Source organism: Lasioglossum baleicum, unplaced genomic scaffold (assembly GCF_051020765.1).
Source record: "Lasioglossum baleicum unplaced genomic scaffold, iyLasBale1 scaffold0021, whole genome shotgun sequence".
NCBI lineage: Eukaryota > Metazoa > Arthropoda > Insecta > Hymenoptera > Halictidae > Lasioglossum > Lasioglossum baleicum.
This window is the reverse complement of record NW_027469081.1, coordinates 611,427-634,979: the sequence shown is the minus strand read 5'-3', so window position 1 is coordinate 634,979 and position 23,553 is coordinate 611,427. Positions and strand designations below refer to the sequence as shown.

Here is a 23,553-nt window from a genome sequence, read left to right as displayed (position 1 = left end):
TGCACAACTGAAAGCCGTTGGGGTAGTTACGCTTTAGACGAGAATGCATGGGACAATGATAGAGCACCTGTTGTACAACTGAGAAACCTTAAGGAAGTGATGTTCACTGATTTCGAATTCTGTGGCTTTCTGACAGACAGACTGATAGGAATTGGATCTTCATTCTTGGCCAAGTCCCCGGAAAATGGCCTTTATGTTCTAAACAAATATGTCATGAGAAACATGGTACTTTGTTAGTACCACCAACAAAACGAACATCTCTCTTAATACAGATCATTTTCCTACAGGCCATTTCAAACATTATAATATTACGTTTGCATCGTTATTTGAGATACATTGATCTTGCGTACAATCATATATCGAATTTAACGCCTTTGGGAAAAATTCCTTATTTAATGCACTTAAATCTAATGCATAACAGAGTGACCACGATTCTAGACTTTGATCCACCTTGGTATTTGACTTACGTAAATTTGTCTTATAATTATATATCAAAGATGCGCGATATTAGTTGCTTCTGGAGTATCGTACACTTGGATTTATCGCACAACGCGATCGAGGTAATCACCGGCTTGCAGAATTTGAAGTTAGTATACATGCCGCGCCTACTTAAGAAAGAAAACGAATTGTTTCCATGTATGGTATTTTTAGATATTTGAAGTACTTAAATTTGTCGTACAATTTAATCGAATGTATCGAGAATTTGGATAAAATGAATATCCAAAAACTGAACCTGGAAGGCAATTGTATAACATCATTTAAATCTGGTCTACCCGAGTACAATATCAACACTTTGCCACATCTGCGAGAAATATATTTAGGATACAATAGAATCTCTAACTTGGAATTTTTTAAAGTAATAATGTCTATAATATGATGTTTGTTCCATCAATTAACTAATAAAATATTTCAAATGTAAAATTTTCGTTTAGGATGGATACAGCTTACGTGTAATCGACTTGAAGTTTAATAGAATCTCAGATTTACTGGAATTGCTGAACTTCAAGGGTTTCATCGATGAAATAGATCTAAGAGGAAATGGTTGCACAAAATGGCCTAATTATAAAGCTGTACTCCTGTTCTCTATACCAAGTATACAAAAAATTGATGGTGTTCCTGTACATTCGTCTGAAAAAGTATGCAATTAAATGGTGAAATATAATAATGTCATCATAGTGAAGAAAGTAATTCGAACAGATTGTTGCAGCAACTTTGTTTGCATCACCGATAAATTTAATGGCAGCCCGCACTGTAACGAAATTAACTTTATTAGAACAATTAAATATACCTACAATTGGTCTGCATGTTCTACCATATGACCAAGCAAGCCCACCATTATTAGTACTTACCGGCCCATCAGCAGTGAGAAAAATATCTTTAGCTCTCCACATTGCTCAAACACTTCCAAAAAAGGTAATATAGCTGTACATAAAGATGGTGAGCCAAGACATTTAAGATTAACAATTAATTTCAGGTAAAGTACTGCCCGTGGTACACCACAAAAGATCTAGGCGACACTAAACTAGAACGGCAGTCGTTTATTTTTGCGAATAGGGAAGAATTTAACGATATGTCTCGCCGCGGAGAATTTCTAGCGATTCAAGAAATGTTAGGGAACAGTTATGGGTTTCGTTAGTTAAAAATATATTAAATTTTGCCAGCGACATTTTTTTATTCGATTACGGACTAATTGTAATTGCCCCTATATATGCGAGCAGATCACAATCAAATAGCTTCGTTAATATCTGAAAAGAAAATTGGTATTACGCAAGTGGATTTGCATGCAGCTATACAAATGTGTAGACGGTATTCCAATGCTAAGCCAATTCTTGTGTTGACGAAAAGCGAGAAAATTCATCGCAGTTGGATCAAGGAGAAGTTTGATGTATATACTTGTATTAAGGAAAGCGCAGAGGGTTTACCAAAGGAAAGCGATAGCAGGGAAAGTGCAGAATATGAGGGAACTATGTCACACGAAGATGATTCGAGTAATGTACGAACTTCCCTGTCCTCTCTGTCTCTCTGTGATATTATTACCGTTACCAAAATTTTGGTCGTTAGGATGCAGAAGAAGCATATGTAGCTCGTATACATGTAAGTAGTTCATCAGTACCAAGGCTCTTTTCAACGGCAAGTGATACAGATATTGAAGAGAAAAAATATATCAAATTTCAAGGAGAAGAATTTAATGATCGAAAATTAATGGACCCATCGTTTAATTTTGCATTAGATAAAGAAAGCGATTTGAGGGTAAAGACATTGATACTTACAATTACCAATGAACAGTTTCAAGAATAAACAGTTGTTTGATTGATTAGGTAATTTTGGATAAAGGATCGGCCATAGAAGAAAACGAAGATTTAAAGCGAAGAAGGCATCAGGCAAAACTGATGCAACGTAGGAGTACGTTAATACATCAAGAATTATATACACCAGATAATTTAAGCGAATCAGGGTCAAGCGAAGAAACATTATTTGATCAAGTTTGTACTAAAAACTATATCTTTCTATCTTAATGTTAGTGTTTTATAGATGGTGTAATGTTATTCCGCCATTTATTTCAAGTTCCTAATGGAAATGAGAAATCCAGAACACTTGAAGGATATGTACACTGATCTTGTAATAAAAACAAGAAAAATGTACTTGAATCATCACATAAATAATCCAGGATTTTTTTGTTTAGTGGTATGAATTTTTACCATGATCCAGTAGAAGATACAAAATGTGCAATGCTTACTTAATTACATTCGATTGCTTTTTGTAGTTGTTGACAGACGATTATAAGCGGACCTTTAATAGATTGATCCATTTTATTTATAAATCGTACACAGGCTACGCTACTGAACAGCCTAAATTTTTCACCGAAGTTGAACACTTTTCGCAAGTTGCTGTTCCTGAAATGGTGAACACTGTAATTGAAGAAATAAGACAGTAAGTATATATGTTTTACCAATGTTTTATGTTAACTTGACTCTGTATATTTAAATTTATAGATCACTCTCGTCGTCAAAACAACAAACAAAAACATGGTTAAGAACTTACGGTGTTACGTCATTTAAAAACTTGATGCCTAGTCAAATACCCCGCGATTCAAAGAAATGTCTCGACGCCGATGACAACTAATTGCAAGAATTTATAAATTTCATTCATTATAAGCTTACTGTAATTTATTTTTAATAAGTTCATTGGCACATAGCAATTAATTACATGTAGAGTGAACACATTTTGTCAGAAGTACTTTTGCACACGAGGAACTATCATTATTTTACTTAATGTATTAATTTAGTCGTGACTGAGTTAATAAAATATAATTAGCGTATTTTTCTCTTAAAAATGTAGAAAAAATACATTTCTTTTATCATTAAAGTCTATTTAACGCTGCTTAAGTTACGTATTACTTATGTTTCAATATACATATAATGTCGTTCAACAAGAAGTATCCGATGATTGTGTAATTACTTGCAAACTTGCATTATAATTTGTACTCTCCCTCTGATCATTGAACGTGACTGCAAAGGAACTCTCGTCGATTTCGGGCAGAGGATTTTGTAAAAGTACAAATTTCATCATGTTATCCTCGGCATCTAGGTTCCTCGATAAATCGTTTGAATCTGGTTCAACCGAAGAGCCTGTGCACGAGTTTTTAAGATCGGAGATACCGTCCGCATTAGCTTTCTTCGTTTTATTTTCGGACGGATTATGTATCTTCTGGTGTGCAAGTAAATTATATCGTTCTGTAAAACGTTTTCCACACAGTGTACAGCTGTAAGGTTTTTCACCACTATGAGCTCGCGTATGTCTCTTCAAATGAGATGTCGAGAGAAAGGACAAGTCGCAAATCTGTAACGAGGAAACGACTTCGATAAAGGTTTCATTCTTTAAATATGAAACAAGTGACAAACAGAAAATATTACGGACATGGCATTTATAAGATTTCTTTCCACTGTGCGACAGTTTATGCATGTTATAAGATGTATGGTGTATAAACCTTTTGCCACATAGCTCGCACTGATATGGTGTTTCACCAGTGTGCATTGGCAAGTGTCTTATAAGTGCTACTTTCTGTGAGAAGCACTTGTTGCAGAAATTGCATTGGAACGGATTAATTCCATTATGCATTCCTACATGTAGTTCCAACGCATGTTTGCGTTTGTATGCCTGACCACATTTTTCACACGTATAGGGTTTTAATGAAGCATGAATTTTTACATGTACTTTCAATTCAGCCGATGTACTCCATTTCGTTCCACAAGTGGAACATGTAAATGATTTTGGCCCGTGTTTCGATGCTTTCTCTGATTTTGCAGGAACTTTTGTTTTCTTAGCTTTCGATGCTGAATTTATATAGAAATTTCAATAATTACGAATATACTGTTTAGAAAGTAATTGTTTTAGATGTTTCCTTACCAGTTGAGCAGTTAGTAATTTCACTTATCTCTATTGCATTTTCATCGGTCTTTTTACATTTCGATTCAATGGACTCTGTAATGTTTTGTACTTGCAACTTATTGTCAGAAAGTAAAGGATTAGGTTTCTCGAAGATCTTTAATTTGCTCCCAGAATTCACATGCAGTTTTATTGTACACGTACTCGCTGAAAGCATTTCGAAAAGTGTTATTAATTCAGATACTTTCGTTATTTGAAATAATATAGTTTTTTACCTTCTGAAGAATCAATATTATATATATTGTTGTCATTATTCAATGATAGAGAACGACAACTTGTATCATTCTTAAAAGTTTGTCTCTTCTTTACATTATTCTGACTATTGCTATTATCGTAAGTTCTAGTATTGTCCACGCTTGTTGTTTCAACATTAATACTGTCAACCAGATTCGATACATGATCTGTTATTTTGTTTTGGATACATTGTTGTTTAACCAGCTCTTTGATTGGGAAAGATTGTACATTTTTCTCATTCAAGTCTAATTCGTTTTCTTCTAAAACTGTTCTTGCATTCAATCTTGCATCGTTGTTTATCAATTGTTTCACGTTTTTTCTTCTCTGACCAGCACAGTATATCTTTAAAATTTCGCAACGTATATTTAGAAGAGTTTTCTGAGCTTGTTCTAGCATTTCGAACATTTTGTAACATTGAGAACAGACATACGAATCATTTAATTCTGAAAGAGTTGCACGCAACACTTTCGATATGAAATTCGCTAGTAATAATTCTCCGTTGCGAGGGAGAGTCGTGCAATATATATTTATACAGGACGAAATGTCGAGATTCCTCTTACAAAGTAAACAAAATAAATTAGGTACAGGCATCATTTTGTTGCCTGTCGCTAAAGTTACATTGGAATGCATTGGAACTCTAGCCGGAGTTGTTCAATACCTTATATTTAGTGTTATTTTATCACGAATAATAAACAGTGTGCAATTATTTTTTTCATGTCAACGGTGATCGTGGCATTAACTACTTTTTAATACATCGTTTATGTCTTATGTCATAAAAATCTGAAAGCGTAACAGAGTGCATATTTACATAATAGTTGATCATTCCTTATTTATGTTTACGGATTCATTAAGCGCGAAAGTCAATACATACAAAATATCCTCTCTAACAGTGATGGTACGTCGCTTTTTTCGCGCATGCGCGAGTTTCGTCAGGAACGTATCTACGTCCGAAGTTTGTGAGGAACCATGAGGAACTGTGGCGTCTGTGGCGGCTTTGGAGTTTGGCTCGTTTGGCTGCCCTACGGCAGGAGCCAAAAATTAGCGGGGCGGCCATGGTACCCGATCTTCGTACTTGACTGAGGCCGTCTGAGGCTAAAATCGTCGCGCATGCGCGAAAAAAGCGCCTTACGCATACTATCACTGCTCTCTAATACAAACAGACACTTTGATATATGTATATAAGATATACATATACAGGGCCGGCCATCTGGGGGGTGCGGGTGCGGCGGATGCTATGCACCGGGGCCCCGCGGCCCCGCGATTGAGAGGGCCTGAACATGATGAAGAAATAAAATAATGTAATTTTTCTGAAGTTATTAATGCATTAGCAAAAATAAAATCACGCATTAAATAAACATATATCATACACTTGTAGGTAGAATATATCAATGCAACATCGTCGACATAGTTCATCTTGCGCGTCGTCATTCGCGCGATTTTCGTTACACGCGTAGTCCCGCAAAGTTTGTGGGATTTCGCATCACCTGTATCACAGCCTACTTAAATAGAGTAGGCTGTGCCTGTATTTACGTATCAGTATGTCCACGTGGGTGTCCAGCGGATCCCCGACCGCTGTGATATGCTATCTATTTCTCATATTTCTTTCGCTACCATTTTGCAATGTAGCTTCTTACTGCTTGTATATCGATGTAATAAAAACATCAAACAGAAAAAAAAATTTCAAAAATGTCTTGATGCGGATATGAAGACGGATGCGGCAGAAAACATATATATATATGAATGTCGCCCTAATGTGTCACGAATAGCTCTTATACTTATGGTACGCGCCTGAGAAGCTCCGAGCACTATGGCCGCCACGGGGAGCGAGACGCGCGGCCGGGTGAAGGGGGCGTAGCCTTTAAAAATTGGTCGCCGCGAGTCATTAATTCCGAGGTCTGAAATAAGAGGTTGTTTTTAATACATGTCACCCGTTCGGTAGTGTTTATATCTATAGCGGAAGGTGAATGTATGCATATCCGAATTTGAGTAATGCTCTCCCCACCAAGATGCGATAGCGTGTGTCTCGGCGAATAACGGCGAGATGTGATCGAAGAAATACGCAGGCGCAATAGGAGAATCCGAGATTATAAATAGACCACTAACCAACGACAGTGTGAAGTTGTCACGGTGCACTTGTCGCATGATGGCGCAACATGTTGACCGTTCAGGCACACCGGCAGCTCTTTTATTACTTGTTTTTACAATATTCAATCTAGTATACGCTAACGCATTTATAGAAGTGAATGTAATAGGTCGTCAAAATGTGAGATCAGTGAATATTTTGGACACGGAACGATACGACACGCGGAAATACACGTCGGACAGTTCGGATTTCTTTGTCGATGTTCTTGGCACCGGTCTCGAGAGCAACGTTTCTTTGTGCTGGTCTCCCACACCCGACTATTGTGATCCAAACCCGAACAACAAATTGCACGCGGTCTGGATCGCGCCTAATGGCAACCATGCGGTCTACAAATTCGACCAAACTCCTACATTTAAGGATACCACAATCTATTTCTGTCTAAGAATCGTCACCAGGTTCGGTGAAAAATGGACCAATCTGGGAAGCAACTTTACTATCGCTTCTCCGCCACGATCCGAGTAAGTTTCGAACGCTCGATCATTTATCATTTATCTTTTATTGAACGTTCATTCGGGAACAGGCCCTTCTTTTACTAATAATAGATATCCGTCTTATGACATGGCACAATTTTTTGACTGCAGGAAAATACCGATATTACCGACGGCAAGGATTTTATCCTACTTTATTACAATTTTATATTGCACGTCAAGTGTTTGGTATTTTTTGACGATACCGTACGATAGCGAGGAAATTTTATTCCTCGTGTTTTCTCGTGCTGCAGAAATATGTACGATATATGCATGAAATTACAAAACAGAAAGAAAGCAATAATGTTTAATTTCGTTGAAAGTAAAACATGTTTTTCCTGCTGGATTTGTAATTTCATCTCATTGGAGACTAATAACCTAGACCTAAATAACTGTATTCGACTAATAAAATAATACTACATTTATTTCAAAGAAGAAACAATCGATTAATATGTTGAGTAGGAAAGATAAAATGATATTTTAGGATTTATTATAAAATCGGGTTCTATTTTCAGGAAACATTTTCGTTCACGTCGTCAGGAGTTTTCCTCTTCGATTCACAATGACCACGGAGAGTACCATGTAGTACCGGTTATTCAGGGATTAAGAATAGAAACGGCGGATAAGGATCCCAGTTACAGAGCTGATGGAATTCCAGAAATATTGGCCAAGAGCAGGGCTGTTATAAGACTGTTTGGTGTTGGTATTACAGATGATATATTAGTCACTTTTACGGATGAACCATCGATATGGGGTACGATTTGCGACAAGATCAAAAGCAACGAATTCCCGGTAAACACCTACCATTGTTATTTATTAGTTTATTGTATTTATATGAACGTAAGGGTTTTATTGGCGTAGGTGAAAAATGTAAATAACAATACTGCAACTATAGATGTGGTATTGCCACTTGGTTCCCCGTTTTACGTATGTATAAAACAACCGGTACACGGAAGGGATGCTTCTGATCGTCTTCTCTTCAAACATCAAGGTACACATACATGGGGCACTGTAAGTAAATGTGTTTTACGAGTATATCGCATCTAGAATATAAATGTATTACTACCAAGTATCCTAGAGCGTGTGAAATATATCTATTATTAATAGTAGCCGTTGTTTACAGATTTATACGTACGAAAAATTTTTACCACTCTGGCTAACTATCGTAATCATCCTCATGTGTCTCAGTTTCTCCGCTTTGTTTTCTGGTCTGAATCTGGGCTTAATGGCGATGGATAGAACAGAGCTAAAAATACTCTGTAACACTGGAACTGAGAAGGTGTGTCCCTTTATCGTATTTATTATTATTCTAGATTGAATTCTATATTACGATTTTATAATAATATAATATGTATCAAAGGAAAAACAATATGCAAGGACCATACAGCCAGTGAGGAATCACGGGAACTATTTGCTATGTTCAATTTTGTTCTCGAACGTTTTGGTGAATTCGATGTTCACTATTTTGCTAGATGATTTGACGTCCGGTTTAGTCGCGGTTATTTGTTCGACTTTGGCCATCGTGATTTTTGGTGAAATTTCGCCGCAAGTATGTATTGAACCACAGATATATGTAATAGGGGCGATCACGTGTTGCACAGTTGTACCATAAACCCGTTGTATGGTTTCAGGCTATTTGCAGTAGACACGGATTATGTATCGGAGCTAAAACAATCTATATAACAAAATTAACTATGATAATAACATTTCCATTGAGTTACCCGATCAGCAAGCTTCTAGATGTTCTTCTGGGCGAAGAAATTGGCAATGTGTATAACCGTGAACGTTTGAAGGAACTTGTAAGGGTGAGAACAAAGAAAAGAATTCGCCATAGATACGTTAGATTAATTCTTACAGTATGTACTTAATATAGTTTTTCTCCGATTGTAATTTGAAGTATACATTATCAAACGCCTTTCCAAACTTTTTACTCTTATGGATCTTATCTGATTGAGCATGGATAGGGCAGATTATTATACTGACATCCAAATTCAATCATATGTAGGTAAGATATAGATCTACTGACGTTTCGCCTGAAGTTTTCACATTCTACAGAGTACATGTTAGATTACTTATCTCAATGTGAAACTTAAATAAGATAACTTTACATATATTTATACTGTGCTAATTCAAGCTGGACTTATCGTTAAAATGTATTTCTATACGTAACTCGTATCCGTGTACATACGTGTACGTATACGAATACAAACATATGTATGTAAGTTGTGTGATTAATATCCAGAACCATTTTCCGAGTGCTCTACTTATATAATGTCAAAACACTGTTCAAGATTTCATATCGATTCACGTGGAATCATAACTATGCCAATATCAATTACTTATAGGTCACCACAGGTTATAATGATTTAGAGAAGGACGAGGTGAACATCATTGCTGGTGCATTAGAATTACGGAAAAAAACTGTTGCCGACGTAATGACAAAAATCGAGGATGTATACATGTTGGATTACAATGCCATTCTAGATTTCGAAACAGTATCGGAGATCATGAAGACTGGTACGCGTTTTTATAGTTTACCTCGATTATCGTTGAAACCGAATATTCATGGTTGATCGTTTCAGGTTTCTCACGGATACCGGTGTTCGAGGGGACAAGAACGAACATAGTAACGATGCTTTATATTAAAGATCTCGCGTTCGTTGATCCGGACGATAATATGCCGCTCAAGGCGTTGTGTCAGTTTTATAAAAATCAATGCAACTTTATTTTTGAAGATGTCACATTAGACATAATGTTCAAGCAGTTTAAAGAAGGTAAATATTTTTAGATAGAATAGAGCGTGTACTTCTCGTTGGAAGCCAACGTGTGCAATAAAAGTGTACATTTCGTGTCAGGTCATAAAGGACATATGGCGTTTGTTCAAAGAGTAAATAACGAAGGCGAAGGAGATCCGTTTTACGAGGTGATAGGATTAGTTACATTGGAGGATGTCATAGAAGAACTGATTCAAGCCGAGATCATGGATGAAACTGACGTCTTCAGTAAGATGATTCTCGATTTGTTTGTTAACGTGTTGATCAATTGTTTTCACGGCATTATATATATGATCGATTATGATCTTCCGCAGCGGATAACAAAACGAAACGTAGAAGGCAAGCTAAGCATAAAGTACAAGACTTCACCGTGTTCGCGGAGAAGAAAGAGAACCAACGAATTCATATATCACCGCAGTTGACACTGGCCATGTTTCAGTATTTATCCACAAGTAGGAAGAAGTGTTTTGATTTAAGAAAATATGAGATTTATATAAAAAAATCTGTTAGAATACTCTTAAGATACATCTGAGTGTAATATATAATTCACAGCTGTAGACGCATTTAAATGCGATACAATATCGGAAACTATTTTACGTCGTTTGCTTAAACAAGACATTATTTATCATGTCAAAGTGAAAACGCGCGAAAAAGCGAGACACGATCCGGCAGCAGTAATTTACCAGCAAGGAAAAGCAGTCGACTATTTTGTTTTGATTTTGGAAGGTCGTGTTGAAGTTACGGTTGGCAAGGAGAATATGATGTTCGAAAGTGGTCCATTCACATTTTTCGGTTCTCAAGCACTTACCGTGAATATCGGAGTTGGTAAGACCACGTAACTAACTATGCTTTTCTTTTTTCTAGTAACATTATTATTGACTTTCCGACTTTTTCTGTTGAATTCTTAGCCGAATCTCCTACTACTACCTCGAATCCACAAGCGGTAGGAAGCATACAGTCTATTAATTTAGACTCTATGCTACGATACACGTTCGTCCCTGACTATACAGTACGGGCGGTAACGGAAGTGTTTTACGTTAAAATTAAAAGATCTCTTTATCTGGCTGCGAAACGTGCTACGCTTTTGGAAAAGAGCCAAAAGGATCCGTTACCTGGTCACGAGCAGTTTGACGACGAAGTCGAAAAGGTTTTACATTACACACAGAAAAAACATTACTACGCGAATCGTTTCGAAAAATCAAGCAATCGTTTAAGGGGTCTCTCTAGTTCGATGGGTTGCAAACATCTTTTTTTTGTTACAGTTTAACATATGTTGAAGACATATTCTCGACAGCGTTGCAGCTGAATTCGAAAGATTGATAACTAGACTGCGGATCTTTATGCAATTATGGCTGCTGAAAGTTTACAAAAAATGCTGGGATATAAAATTTGACTTTCTTCAAATTCGTCTACAAAAATTGTAAATTGCGTAAACATCCGCAGTCCATTGATAACATTTGAAAACGCTCTTCGAACTATGGGGACGTCTTATTCTTGTAAACGCTCTGATAATTTCGAATGTTTCAGCTATTGCACTCTTTGGACGAGGATGACCGTAGCGTACCAGAATCTCCGGTGTTGCCAATCGATAAAGAAAAGGAACCGAAAAAAGATAAAGAGAGCGTACAATCTCCTGTTCATAGCGCGACCGCTCCGACTTCACCGGCGCCTGTCAGTGCCAGCCCGGTTACACATTCGAAATTTGTTTCATCGTACAGCGACCATAACGGGAAGCTGAAAAATTCGCCGACGAAGGTATAGTTTACGGTGTTCCGATTTCTCTGCAAGGTAGAGCCTACGAAGCTCTTATTATCGTGCACACTTCCGTTACAGGCAACATTGGTGACAAGTCCCATCCAGACGCCAAACAAATTGGATTTAGATATGGAGATCCTCGCGTGTCGAGAAGCGAACAGAGTAATGTCGGCGAAGAAGTTGCTCGAGGAGGAAGAAGAAAGAACGAATCTCCTGCCAAAGCAAGAGGACTCTTAACGTTCAGAGAATGGTCGATGATGTTCAAACGCGTCGACGCTTATCAGCAGAAAACTATCAAACAATGAAGAGCAGGAAAAACCTCTATGACATACAAATGCTATCACGATGGCATTAGGTACTTAACGAATCACTTAAAATATTTATCGCCAAACAAATCGATATATCTGATCATGCGAGTTTTAATTTTCGGGATAGTCGATTCAGAGAAGACTGTTCGCGACATTCTAGTTCTACCGAGTTAGTACGCTCAGGGAAGATTGCCAAATTTTCAGACGCATCCTTCTTACATAGTCTACGTAAACGACCGAATACGTAATCAAACCCGTAAATGCACTATTAATCGATGATCGTCTAGTTTCCATTCGGATACCGCGTTCAAATTCATAATTCTTCTTCTTTTGTTTTTTCTCGTTTCTTTTTTCCCATTCATACAACGAGAGAGCGGAACGCTAATCGTAATAACATACATATATGTATACATATTCATTGGGAGGCTTCGTTTTTCTTTTTTTTTTGATTATCCGATTATCTTTATGTAGAATATGTAAGTATCATTCTCTTTTTTGCCATGTTGATTATCTCGAAGAAGAAAAGGAAACGGAACTTCTGAAATGTGCATTTCATTTTTGACAATGAAGTACACGCGCTTACATCACATTTTATGAGAACCGTGTGTTTGCATATTGCGCAACATTATATTTTTATCGTATGGTGGAAACAAAATATTTCGGAAGGATTTGAAAGAATTTGAAGGATTACCGGGCAAATACAATCGAGATTGTTAGATTACTTGTTATCGCGAGGAGGGGAAGAGAGAAAGAGAGAGGGAGGGAGAGCAAGGAAGCGTATTCGATAAAAGCACATCGAGCGTTTACCAGATGGGAGTACAAAACGCGTTATTTAAAGTCTATCGCATAAATACAAAGAGGTCTTTCTCGAAGTCGTGCGTTTCTTTTCCATTTTGTTTTTTTTTTTTGTTAAGTTTCCTCGATTTGTTTACGTCGTGTCCAAGATACGAGTGTGAATAGTGTGTATAGAATCGAATCCCCTCATCTTATTAAGCAAATGTAAAAAGATCCTCGGTATAGTATAAATACGAAAAAATTGATTATATTTGTATTGAGTGCCTTAACGAGTTATATAAATCGTCTGCAATGAAATGCACTTTAATGGAAGGCGAGTATAGAATTTTCTAGGATGATTTCCAAATGTATGTTCGTTTCAATACTCTTGCATTCTTACGACAAATGGCACAGTCTGTTTATTATAAATGTTGTTGATTCTAGGCAGATTTCTTTCATTCGTCATAAACACTTTCATGCAACACGTGATATTTATTATACTACTATATACATAGGAGATATACTCGTGCACAGTGTATTGTAAAAATACGGTCGCGTATTTCAAAAAGTATAGTGTTGTTATGCGACAACAGCGCAACGGGGTGCAATCCCTCAAACAGTAGGAGAATAGAAAATCCCAACAAGTTCGATATCCTGCGATACATATGCTTTTATTTTTCTTAATTGTTGTATCGAATGAAAAAGAATCGTTCCCCGTGTATATATACAGTGACTCCCATTAATATTCGGACGCTCTAAAAAACGCGATAATCTTTTTAATATTGGTCTATACGATTCAAACTTTTTTCGGAAGCTAGAGCACTTAGTTCACTACAGGATGTGAAAAGAAATTTTTTCGAAAATTGCAATTGGTCGGAATTGTAAAGAAAATACTAAAAGATCCATTTTATAACTTTTTATGTGGGCCTATATTGAAAATTTAAAAAATACGTTTTGTAGATCTGTTTCAATTAAACATATCCTGAAAATTTCGTCAAAATCGGTCGACGTTGCAATGAGCTACAAGCGTTTAAAGAAATTGCAGATTTTCACGATTTTCGGCCTATAACAGCAGTAAATATAAGAATTCTTACATCTTTTTCAATGACTGTCATTTTTCCCCGCATCAACCGATTTCGATGAAACTTTCACAATGCGTATAACCCACACAGATCTACAAAACATATTTTTCAAAATTTCAATATAGGCCCGCATAAAAAAGTTGTAAAATGCAACATTTAGTATTTCCTCTACAATTTCGGTCAAATGCAATTTTTGAAAAAATTTCTTTTCACATTCTGTAGTAAACTAATTGCTCTAGCTTTCGAAAAAAAGTTCAAATCACATAGTCCAATATTTGAAAAGTTACGGTGTTTCTAAGAGTGTCCGAATATTAGTGGGAGTCACTATACATATACGTATGTATACACGCGTATAAATGCGTACCCACACGCACATAAACACACACACATACACACACACGCGCGCGTAACTCGACTGCGGGCCTTTTCTGCGAATTAAACATTTCTCGCGTCGATTACAACAGGTAGGCGTTCAAGTAAAAAGCGGCACATCTCTCTTCATGAATTTGATCGAGTTGTAACTAAAATAGCAGTATTCTTAAAATTTCTATGTCTACCGTTTCCCATTTAAATCGTTCATATTTGCCATAAATGCGTAATAATCCGCAGTCTACGGATAGCATACACATATACATATACACGTAACAACGATCAACATCCTGTACATATCCTGTGTTCGAAATAGGTGAAATAAGTACGAATAGAGATTTTTCCGAGTTTCAGAGAGTAATCCCCTATCGAAGAGATAATAATTATCTGATAAGCTGTTAAATCGACGAATTAACGAGATAATGAGAGAAAATGAGAGAATTTGTCGTTGAATTTTTTACGGAAATAATCAACTAGCGTACTTAACGCGTAAGCAACATAGAGCCGGTTCAACAAATAGGTTTACGTATATTAGCATATATAGGGGCGAAGAAAATCTACAGTTTTCACTTTGAAATCATTGCGGCTTATCGTTGTTTCCATTTAAAATTTAATACTTAGACTGTTACTGCCATATTTTTTATACGTACACATTGTTGTTTCGATGTTTCTTTTAAATCATTTTTCTCCCGGAACGAAAAGTTGAGAAATCCAAAACCGATCGCTAGCGCATCGTTGTACAGGTATCCATTATTTGGAAAAAAGTAGAAAACGTTAACGCGATTTCAATTTTAAACCGTCGAATTATTATACACATGCTTGCTCGAAGACATATGTTTCAATATATCAATTTTAGATCAACGTATACTGTACAAAATCGTTCAGATTTTGTTTTCTTCTTTTTTATATATATATATATAAATCTATAACTGTGTTTATCATTTGAACGATTTTACGTAATCATGTACGTTTATATGTCTGTTGTACCTTTGTGGAATGTTTTCGTCGAGTACGATATAATTTATAGTATATGTAGCTTTTGAAAATACATTCGGTATTCTACCGGGTACACTTCGATTGAAAAATGCGAAAATTTCAACTGCAATAGTTACGCGGCGCAACAACAACAATAGGCCGTCGCGTGGATTCGTAGCATTTATTATTTTTTTATATAGTTTACTTTCCTCCGGGTATCGATTATCGTTTTGTTGTTTATTTACAATGGATGTTATACGCAGTATTTTTATAGTTCACTTAGCTAGTAGATTTCGTTTTTAAACCATTTTATTGTATTTGTTGCGAATCATTTATATTTATGGTTTTTCATAGGAACTGCGCATATTGTATTTATCCGTATGTATTCGTAAAGAACTGTTTTATTCGTCTCTTATAATCAATACTTTGTTTTGCCGTGGGAGTTTTAACAAACAGGAAGAAAAGACCAACGACAAGAATTTGGAGAGAAAAGAAAAACTTGGTTTTTACGTTGCGTTCGCAATGTCATCAATTTGATTAATTTGTCAGACTTTGTGCTTGAAATTATATATTAGCTAGTACATGGTGCTCACACCGACGACGTCCTTTTCATGATATAGTGATATCATTGACACACTTGAGAATTGTAACGAATTCTTCGATATCGCGGCAAACACCTGTAATTCCTATTAGGTATTGCAATTCGTTTACGAAAAGAAGCTGTATCAGTGCCAGAAATTCGGTTATTTCTATTGGTGTTCGACCATAAAACTCTTGTTACATTACTTGTTCGTTATGTGGTTAATTTCTAAATCAATGTATGTCAACGAAAATGTACATTCGAGAAGAAAAACAAACAGAGTGAAATATTTATTAACGTATTACTGTATTCACGAAATATAAAGTACAATTTCGTTTTCAGAGGTTGCTTTTTGCTGATCCTCCTTAACAAACCGCGTTTCATTGAGAATAGCAATTCTTAAGCCTAATCATATTTCAGAATGCGATTTCGACGGACTTTAACGTTTTAGCTAACATAAATCTATGAATAGGTTTTTTAACGACCGTTCTATATCTGAAAGGAATTCAGTAATCTCCTTTTAAACAAAAAGTCCAATAAAAAATTAATTACGCTATATGTTCCTCGAGGTAATTTGTTTTTCGTTTACGAATGAAGTTATACAATACTGTCGCGATTAGAACAAATTGCTCGGAGAGCCTAGAATTGTTTTATTTTAGGAAACTGTTACGCGATTATTATTGAATGTTCTGCTGTGACAACAACCTGCTGGAACGTAAATAATTTTGGTAAGTGATCTAAGTAAACGAAAATTATTTTAAACTAAATTAATTCAATGTAATTTTACGATACTGTCAAAAATGAACCGTTAGGTAGTGCTTGTTATTTCAACATTATGTGGAATTCATTATCCTGCTTTTGCTTTAAATATCTCGAAACATGAAATATATGACTTGGACCATTTTCATAATAATTATTATGGTAGTATATATATATATACATACTGCCGTCCAGTGGCGCACCCAGAATGTAATCTTGGGGGGGAGGGGGGCCGAGTTGAACCCAGCCCTAGGTTTTGCGTGATGACCTTTTTTTTAACCCAAAATATCTATCAACGGTACCCAGGGCTATTCCGCGATTTTAATTTTGGAAGCTGAACATTTTTTTCTTGGTGGGGGACTTGGCCCCCTGGCTCCCCCCTGGGTGCGCCACTGCTGCCGTTCATAAATTACCAGACATCTTCAACAAAATGGTAATTAAAGAATACAAGCTACCAGCTTGATTTTATTGTTTTATTTTAATTATAGATCATATATTTTAATATAAAATTAAATATGTATATATACATAGATATACTATTCGAATAAATGCTGGAAAAAGGAGGTTGAAAAATTGTGGGATGATTACCCATTTGAATTTAAAAATTCGAAAATACAAGAATAATAATTAAAATTTAGAAAATATATAGGATATTTATGTCGGATTTGATGTGCATATTCTCTACATTAGAACAAATTAGTAAGTACCATTTTTATTTCATGATATACGTCCTTTAATAACAAAAAAATCGTCTGCATTCAAATTTGAATAAGTGTCCGGCGATTTATGGACAGAAGTGTATGCCGTAGCTTCGTCGTCGATGTTGGTCGATGTGGTCTGTATTTACGGGAAATGCGGGTATATGGAAACGCGCGCGTTTCCCACAGATGCGCGTAATAGGATCGCAAGAACGTGGCCCCTGATGGTTGATAGCTGTTCGATGCGGACTAGTCGGCGGGTAACATCCGCTGGGGCAGCACGGGTTGCCTGCTACTCGTTACTCGCTCTTCCAGTCGGTGGAAACGTGCAATTTTTCTCGATCGCAGCATACTAAACGCTGACGAACTCTTTGATAATGTTTCCTCGTTACGGTTCATCTACTAGTTAGAATTGCATTTTGACAATGCCGGATTACCGCCGCACCGTTTGAAAAGGTACGTCTTTATTTATTTCCAGTGTAACGGGGCTTTCTCCTTTACACCGGAGAGGAAAATTTCCTTTCCTTTTGTATCCCACAATAAAAGATAATTTCTAATAAAAGAGAATACATACAACTCGAAGAGTAGACGGTTTTTCCAATTGAAAGACTTCAGCGATGAGAACTGCACGACGCGCCGGGCCGGGAAAGTCAGAAATCTCTGGTCGTGATAATAATATGTTCTCGTTGCACGCTCGATCGTTAACCGGAAATAGAGAACGAGAAAAGAGATAAAAGTCGGGCGAAAGTAGAAATGTAGAGAACGGGAATTCGCGTCCGGTGACGTCTAGAGACGAAGGAAAAATATAATTTTCTGTGATATCGTTACGGGGAACAATTGAATTCGTACTATTTCTGATCCGAAGATTGGATCTGGGTCAGCACGACGATATCGTCGCACGAACGAACCGCGACAAAATCATTTATTAAACGATGAAAGTTCGCGTGGTGACACGTGACGCGACACGGAACCGCCGCGCCGGACACAATTCGCAGAAACGAATCAGTCGTTTCGAGAGCACATCGTTCACGAGTTGTTGTTATAATGTTGTTGGCCGTTTTCTGTCCTTGTTGCTCGTCCGGAAACAGCCAGCTAATTGCATCTGCTCGAACGTGTCTAGGGTTCTCGGAGAAAAGTCGCAGGCAGATAATTGCACGACAGCCAAGGTGAATACTCGACGAGTCGTCGAGGAACGGCTGCTGCCTCCCACTGGTCGAATTCCAATGTTTTATCCATCCTTGGATAAACAGAAACCCGAATTCTGCGTGAATGAAACAACAATCGGCTGTACGCGGTATCACATTTACCACTGCAACGCCGAAATTCGGTATCGGACCGAAACAAACGATTCGATAAGTTTATTCGCGCGGTCCTCTCGAATTCGAACAACAGATTTATTTAACTCGATCATCTAGACACATATAAATGTGCCCGTATATATTATGAAAGTAGTCTGTCATATATTTCTTGTTTCTAGATATGTATGTATTTAAAGGAAACGGATACTAAAACTAAATGAATTCCACATAATGTTGAAAAAAACAAGCACTATCCAACGGTTCATTTTTAACAATATGTAATGTGACGTAATGTGATGCAAAATAACTGATAAACTCATTCTTTTTAACTTTGACTTGTGTGTAATGATTGAAAGTTGAATTTGACTTTAGATTTAAATACAATGATTGAAAGTTGAATTTGAATTTACATTTAAATATGTGCCGAAAATTACGAAACTGCGTACTATGGAGATTCCATCACCGATCATGTATGTTTCTGCTATGGGAAAACGAAGGAACGAGAGTGCGGTCGGCAAAACAATAGGGGATATTGCGGTCTGACGAACAGGAATTACGAGGCTGTCTCATCGCTTTTTTTAAATCTAACGAAGGTGTTAATCTTGTTCAAGCCATAAAATTCTCGTAAATATTTTCCGAGCTCTGGGATCGCGTTGCTTGCTACCCCTGCCTCGACAAAAATAGTAGGAATACGGGACAAAGGAGTTGTTTACGTCGTCGCGATTCGAAAGGCCGACACGGCGAAGGTTGTCCGGCAAGAAAGATTCTCTGGAAATATCTGCAAATATTCAACTTTCTAATAGGATGGGAAAAAAGAGGGTAGTATGCCCCCCTTAGGTGGATGCAATACCACCGTATTCGTTGGTTGCCCGCGGCTGTGGCTCATCGAACAAAAATATAATGAAAGAAAAGACTACTCTTATCGCGCGTATTCCGGATCGGACGTTTCTATCGAGGAATCTCTCGGCCAGGTTAATTACCACTCGATGTATCGATCCACGTACTTGATCCCCCCGAAAAATATACGTATACTTATGTATATATATGTAGTTGGAAGGCTGGCCCGCCCTTGCAGCGATAATTTCGTTTCCAATTATTTTCAACCTCCTACGACCCGCAATCTTCGACCCAAATACTCGTGATGCTCAACCCCCTTGGTTTGGTCTGGACTTCGTTGGTCCTGTAATTGCGATACAAATGAAAAGCATCTCCTCGATAATGCTTGTTTATCTATTCGGTAAGGTCAAAGACGAAAGAGCTCGATAAGGATCGCGCGCGCTGAATTTGTTCCATCGCATCGATCCGACGATAACACAATTAATCGTGGATCGCAGCACGAGCATCTGCGATTGCATCGAGCGATTCGATCGAGCGTACACGCTGCTCGTCTAATAGATCGCAATTTCGTTGTTCAGAAGTTAAATTGCATTAAACGATTCGCTTGTTACAGACACTCGATAAGAGTCCTATCAACCGGACACGCTGCACGGATAGCATATCGATATAGTCTGCTGTTAAAGAATAGGTATCGCGATTCGTTCATTCCTCGAACAATGCCGACGAAGACGGAAACCACGGCGAACGAACCATCTCTTTAACAGAGAACGAAAGGAAGGCCGAATGCGTCTAAATGCGTGGAGAATAAACGCGTACGATCACGAGCGAAGGGAAAGAACACAGCAACGAAAAATGTATCGAGTCTGCTCTCGTTGCTTGGCCATCGGCGAACGGGATCGGTGATTTAAAGATGAACTCGTCTTACCTCTGGGGAGAAGACGAAGAATGGGGACCACGGTACTATTTCACCTACTACAGTCAGTTTGGAAACCGCGCAGGAGCTAGCACCGTCGAGGTAACGAATTCGATTCATATAGTCGGCTTGTTGTCCTTAGGGGGTAAATTCGTTTCTAGGATTGCAAGGGTGCTGTTCTTACGTTTGCGAGGCGTAATTTGCGTTATTCGGCAGCATGTAACTGTCACAGCTTTATGAAAATACATAGTTACATGCGCAGCTTTATGCTTCCGAATAATGCAAATTACGCCTCTTAAACGAAAAAATAGGACTTTTGAGGGCGACTGCGGCCTAAATTGATCTTTTATCTAGCGCTTTTCACTACTGGGAAACCCCATCGAGAAATGAGAAGGCGCATCACTTAGATTGGAACATATCCAACCTGACAAATACTCTTGAATGCATTTGAATAGAAGTGTTTATACCTATCGCACCGGTCCGACCGTTCGACATTCTCGCGAATACTTTGTCGTGTTCGGAACAGGTCCGGTACGGAAACGGTCCGTGTCTTTGCAGATATGTACAGTAGAAATCGACCTTTAGTCATTTATCCGACGACTCTTGGACGCTTTTCGACGCTCGCGTTACCCTGTAACGTCTACGTCCCGAGGCAGTTGCATTCCCCGAAGCATCGGATCAGTCTCCATCGTCCCCTATTTGAGATACATAGAGAGGACTATGGTCGAAAAATTACCAGGTTAACGGGCTAATTAGCAAGTCGAGTTTGACTAAGAGAGCGCACACGCGCCTCGTTAAACGAAAGGGAACAATGCCGGGTGGAACCGCGTCCTAATTTTCCTATCCCAAATAATAAGCGTGTCAACGTCGCGAGGCGACGCTGTGTTCCGCGTTCTAGTCGCAAAATCAGAACAAAAGAAAAGAGAGAAAATGCGGAATCGTTACGCAGGTGGTGATACTAGCCGTTAGCTTCGTTCTGGCGGTTGCTGGGAACTTGGGGATCACCGGTTGTATACTCGGATACAGAGAAATGAGAACGCCAACGAACTTGTGCTTGGTGAACTTGGCGGCCGCCGATCTTTTGTTCAGCACCGGTGTACCGGCAATCGCCTACACCAGATTGACCCAATCCTGGCGGCTCGGGGGAACGATCTGCAAACTGCTACCCTACTCCCAGGTATTTCTCTCGCCTCTCTCTCTCTCTCTCTCTCTCTCTCTCTCTCTCTCTCTCTCTCTCTCTCTCTCTCTCTCTTCTCATTTCGCGGCTTCTTAAATGTGATTCACGTTATAGTTTGTCTGCGGCTTTGTGCTTCTGTGGACGTTGACGTTCATATCGATGGACAGGCATCGATGTTTAGCGGTAGCTCCTTATAGAAGCGCTTTAACCAGGCCCCGAGTCCTAGCGGCTAGTCTCGTCACCTGGATCGTCGCGGCTTTCCTTTTTCTACCTGTGATATTTTGGTTCAAATCGAAGGTACGCGCGAACAACTGTGCAACGCCTACAGCAAACACGTGTAGGAACCAGGGCTTGCCGAGACGGTTCCGAGAAACGATTGGTGTAGATGTACGTAGCGTCCTCGTTGTTCCAGCTATCCTTGATACGCCCTAAATGCGCAGGTGATCTCGAACGAGTTGACGATCTGCACTCTAGTCTTCCCCCGAAGCGACATCGTCAGCATTTCCCTGTGCTTCATCGTACCGATCGTCGTTCTAGCTTGCCTTCTACCAATGACTCTTCTTGTCTACCATTATCAGCGGATTTTTCAAAAGATCCTCGACTCGCGAAGCAGATGGGCCGTCTCGTGCATCGCGCAAGTAAGTCCAATTGCTGATCTTCCAATGCCACCTGACATACGGACCCAGAGCCAGAGTCTATCAAGGGGGTACATAGTTTCATTTTCAGGATTGCAAGGGTGCGGGTCTCTACAAAGATAGGGTTTTTCATGCACATTTGTTGTGAGTTGGTAAGACCACGCATAATTCTAAGTAATTTGCATTATTCGTCAAATTACGCCTCGTAATCGTAAAAATAGGACTTTTGAGGGCGACTGCGGCCTAGATTGATCTTTTATCTAACGCGTTTGACTACTGAAAACCCCCCATCTTTGCATTATCGAGAAATGAACATCCCATACCCTTGCAATCCTGGAAACGAGACCAGCCCCTTAAGTCCCTTTATATAGCATCACTTTAGTTTTACCTACTCGCTCTGGACTCCAGACATTTTTACCTTCCGAAAGGAAACCGACGAGTACGTGTGTATATATATATATATATATATATATATATATGCGTTTAAACGCAGGGGTTGGAGAGCGGCGCAACTGGTAGAAGAGATTCCGAACTGTCGGTGATGGGAACGTTGCTAACTTGGCCAGGAAGAAAGCTATCCAGCGCAAGCATCGCGGCCAGACCAGGACGAGCTGGTAGTCTTTCTCAACACGAAGAGATTCGATTGCAGAAGCATCTGCGTGCCGTGCGAATCCTAATGCTGAACGTGCTTTGCGTTCTCGTCATGTGGCTACCCATCACCACCGTGATGCTATTGATCTACGTAGACGGCAGCAGACCAGTCGAGAATACAGATTTCTTCCTACGATCGCATCACTTCGTTTGGACTTTGATCGCGGCGCAGCTGAACGCCATAGTGAACCCTTTGCTGTACGGTGTTTTTTCCGAGAACTTTCGAGTCTGTTTCGTAAAACTGTGGCGACGCAAGCTCGACGGGAATGCCAGGACTACTGCGGAACGCACAGGATCATCCAAGAAAAACGGGAAAACATTGGAAGCGTTTCAAACGCGGTTGGGCAGCGTCCGAACACCGAACAGTTCCAGAAACCCACAGAAACAGTCGAAGAAAAGCTCTAGCTGCAGTATCGGTAGCATCGTCGAAGTACCTATCACCGAGAAATAATAGAACATCCTGTACGAAACACGCATAAGTTTCGATATCGGGAATGGGAAAAATCCAAGTCAAATAATTTCCAGATCATTCTAATTTTAATTACGACTGCACGTTCAGTCGAACGCGAATCGGGAAATAATCTAAAATATATAATGAAATATTTTATAAACGTCTCGTTGACCAGAGTAAGATTTCTTTCTAATAAAATTCGACGTGCATACTTATTCACGAAGATT

At 38.5% G+C, this 23,553-nt stretch overlaps 4 protein-coding genes across 7 annotated transcripts; 3 read left to right on the top strand and 1 right to left on the bottom strand.

Annotated features, from left to right (window-relative positions):
• The first annotated feature begins 249 nt into the window (after nt 1–249).
• On the top strand, nt 250–3,134 carry LOC143219039 (uncharacterized). The gene is made up of 11 exons (XM_076444807.1): nt 250–586; nt 652–856; nt 933–1,136; nt 1,198–1,413; nt 1,475–1,631; nt 1,719–1,993; nt 2,062–2,250; nt 2,319–2,483; nt 2,566–2,685; nt 2,765–2,931; nt 2,994–3,134. The coding sequence occupies exons 1-11, from the start codon at nt 396–398 to the stop codon at nt 3,121–3,123; spliced, it is 2,019 nt and encodes a 672-aa protein (XP_076300922.1). The 5' UTR covers nt 250–395; the 3' UTR covers nt 3,124–3,134.
• A 23-nt stretch (nt 3,135–3,157) lies between these two features.
• On the bottom strand, nt 3,158–5,757 carry LOC143219041 (uncharacterized). 2 transcript variants are annotated; one of them, XM_076444809.1, is made up of 5 exons: nt 5,552–5,757; nt 4,662–5,460; nt 4,408–4,593; nt 3,919–4,334; nt 3,158–3,840 (listed from the first exon to the last, which is right to left on the bottom strand). In XM_076444809.1, the coding sequence occupies exons 2-5, from the start codon at nt 5,308–5,310 to the stop codon at nt 3,427–3,429; spliced, it is 1,665 nt and encodes a 554-aa protein (XP_076300924.1). In that variant the 5' UTR covers nt 5,311–5,460; nt 5,552–5,757; the 3' UTR covers nt 3,158–3,426. The 2 variants fall into 2 exon arrangements, with proteins under 2 accessions (XP_076300924.1, XP_076300925.1); XM_076444810.1 differs by having other exon boundaries at nt 4,662–5,022; nt 5,489–5,755.
• An 835-nt stretch (nt 5,758–6,592) lies between these two features.
• Uex (metal transporter uex) lies at nt 6,593–16,248 on the top strand. The gene is made up of 14 exons (XM_076444800.1): nt 6,593–7,281; nt 7,806–8,082; nt 8,152–8,301; nt 8,414–8,569; nt 8,651–8,839; nt 8,922–9,095; nt 9,636–9,807; nt 9,873–10,064; nt 10,146–10,292; nt 10,379–10,516; nt 10,617–10,889; nt 10,973–11,211; nt 11,592–11,819; nt 11,898–16,248. Exons 1-14 carry the CDS (start codon nt 6,821–6,823, stop codon nt 12,054–12,056), a joined length of 2,955 nt encoding a protein of 984 aa, XP_076300915.1. The 5' UTR covers nt 6,593–6,820; the 3' UTR covers nt 12,057–16,248.
• Nucleotides 16,249–17,592: 1,344 nt separating this feature from the next.
• LOC143219051 (free fatty acid receptor 4-like) lies at nt 17,593–23,541 on the top strand. 3 transcript variants are annotated; one of them, XM_076444831.1, is made up of 6 exons: nt 17,593–17,820; nt 20,113–20,514; nt 21,362–21,589; nt 21,704–21,886; nt 22,030–22,227; nt 22,718–23,541. In XM_076444831.1, exons 2-6 carry the CDS (start codon nt 20,410–20,412, stop codon nt 23,324–23,326), a joined length of 1,323 nt encoding a protein of 440 aa, XP_076300946.1. In that variant the 5' UTR covers nt 17,593–17,820; nt 20,113–20,409; the 3' UTR covers nt 23,327–23,541. The 3 variants fall into 3 exon arrangements, with proteins under 3 accessions (XP_076300946.1, XP_076300944.1, XP_076300945.1); XM_076444829.1 differs by having other exon boundaries at nt 21,704–21,976; XM_076444830.1 differs by lacking the exon at nt 17,593–17,820 and adding an exon at nt 17,850–18,530 and having other exon boundaries at nt 21,704–21,976.
• The last annotated feature ends 12 nt before the right edge of the window (nt 23,542–23,553 follow it).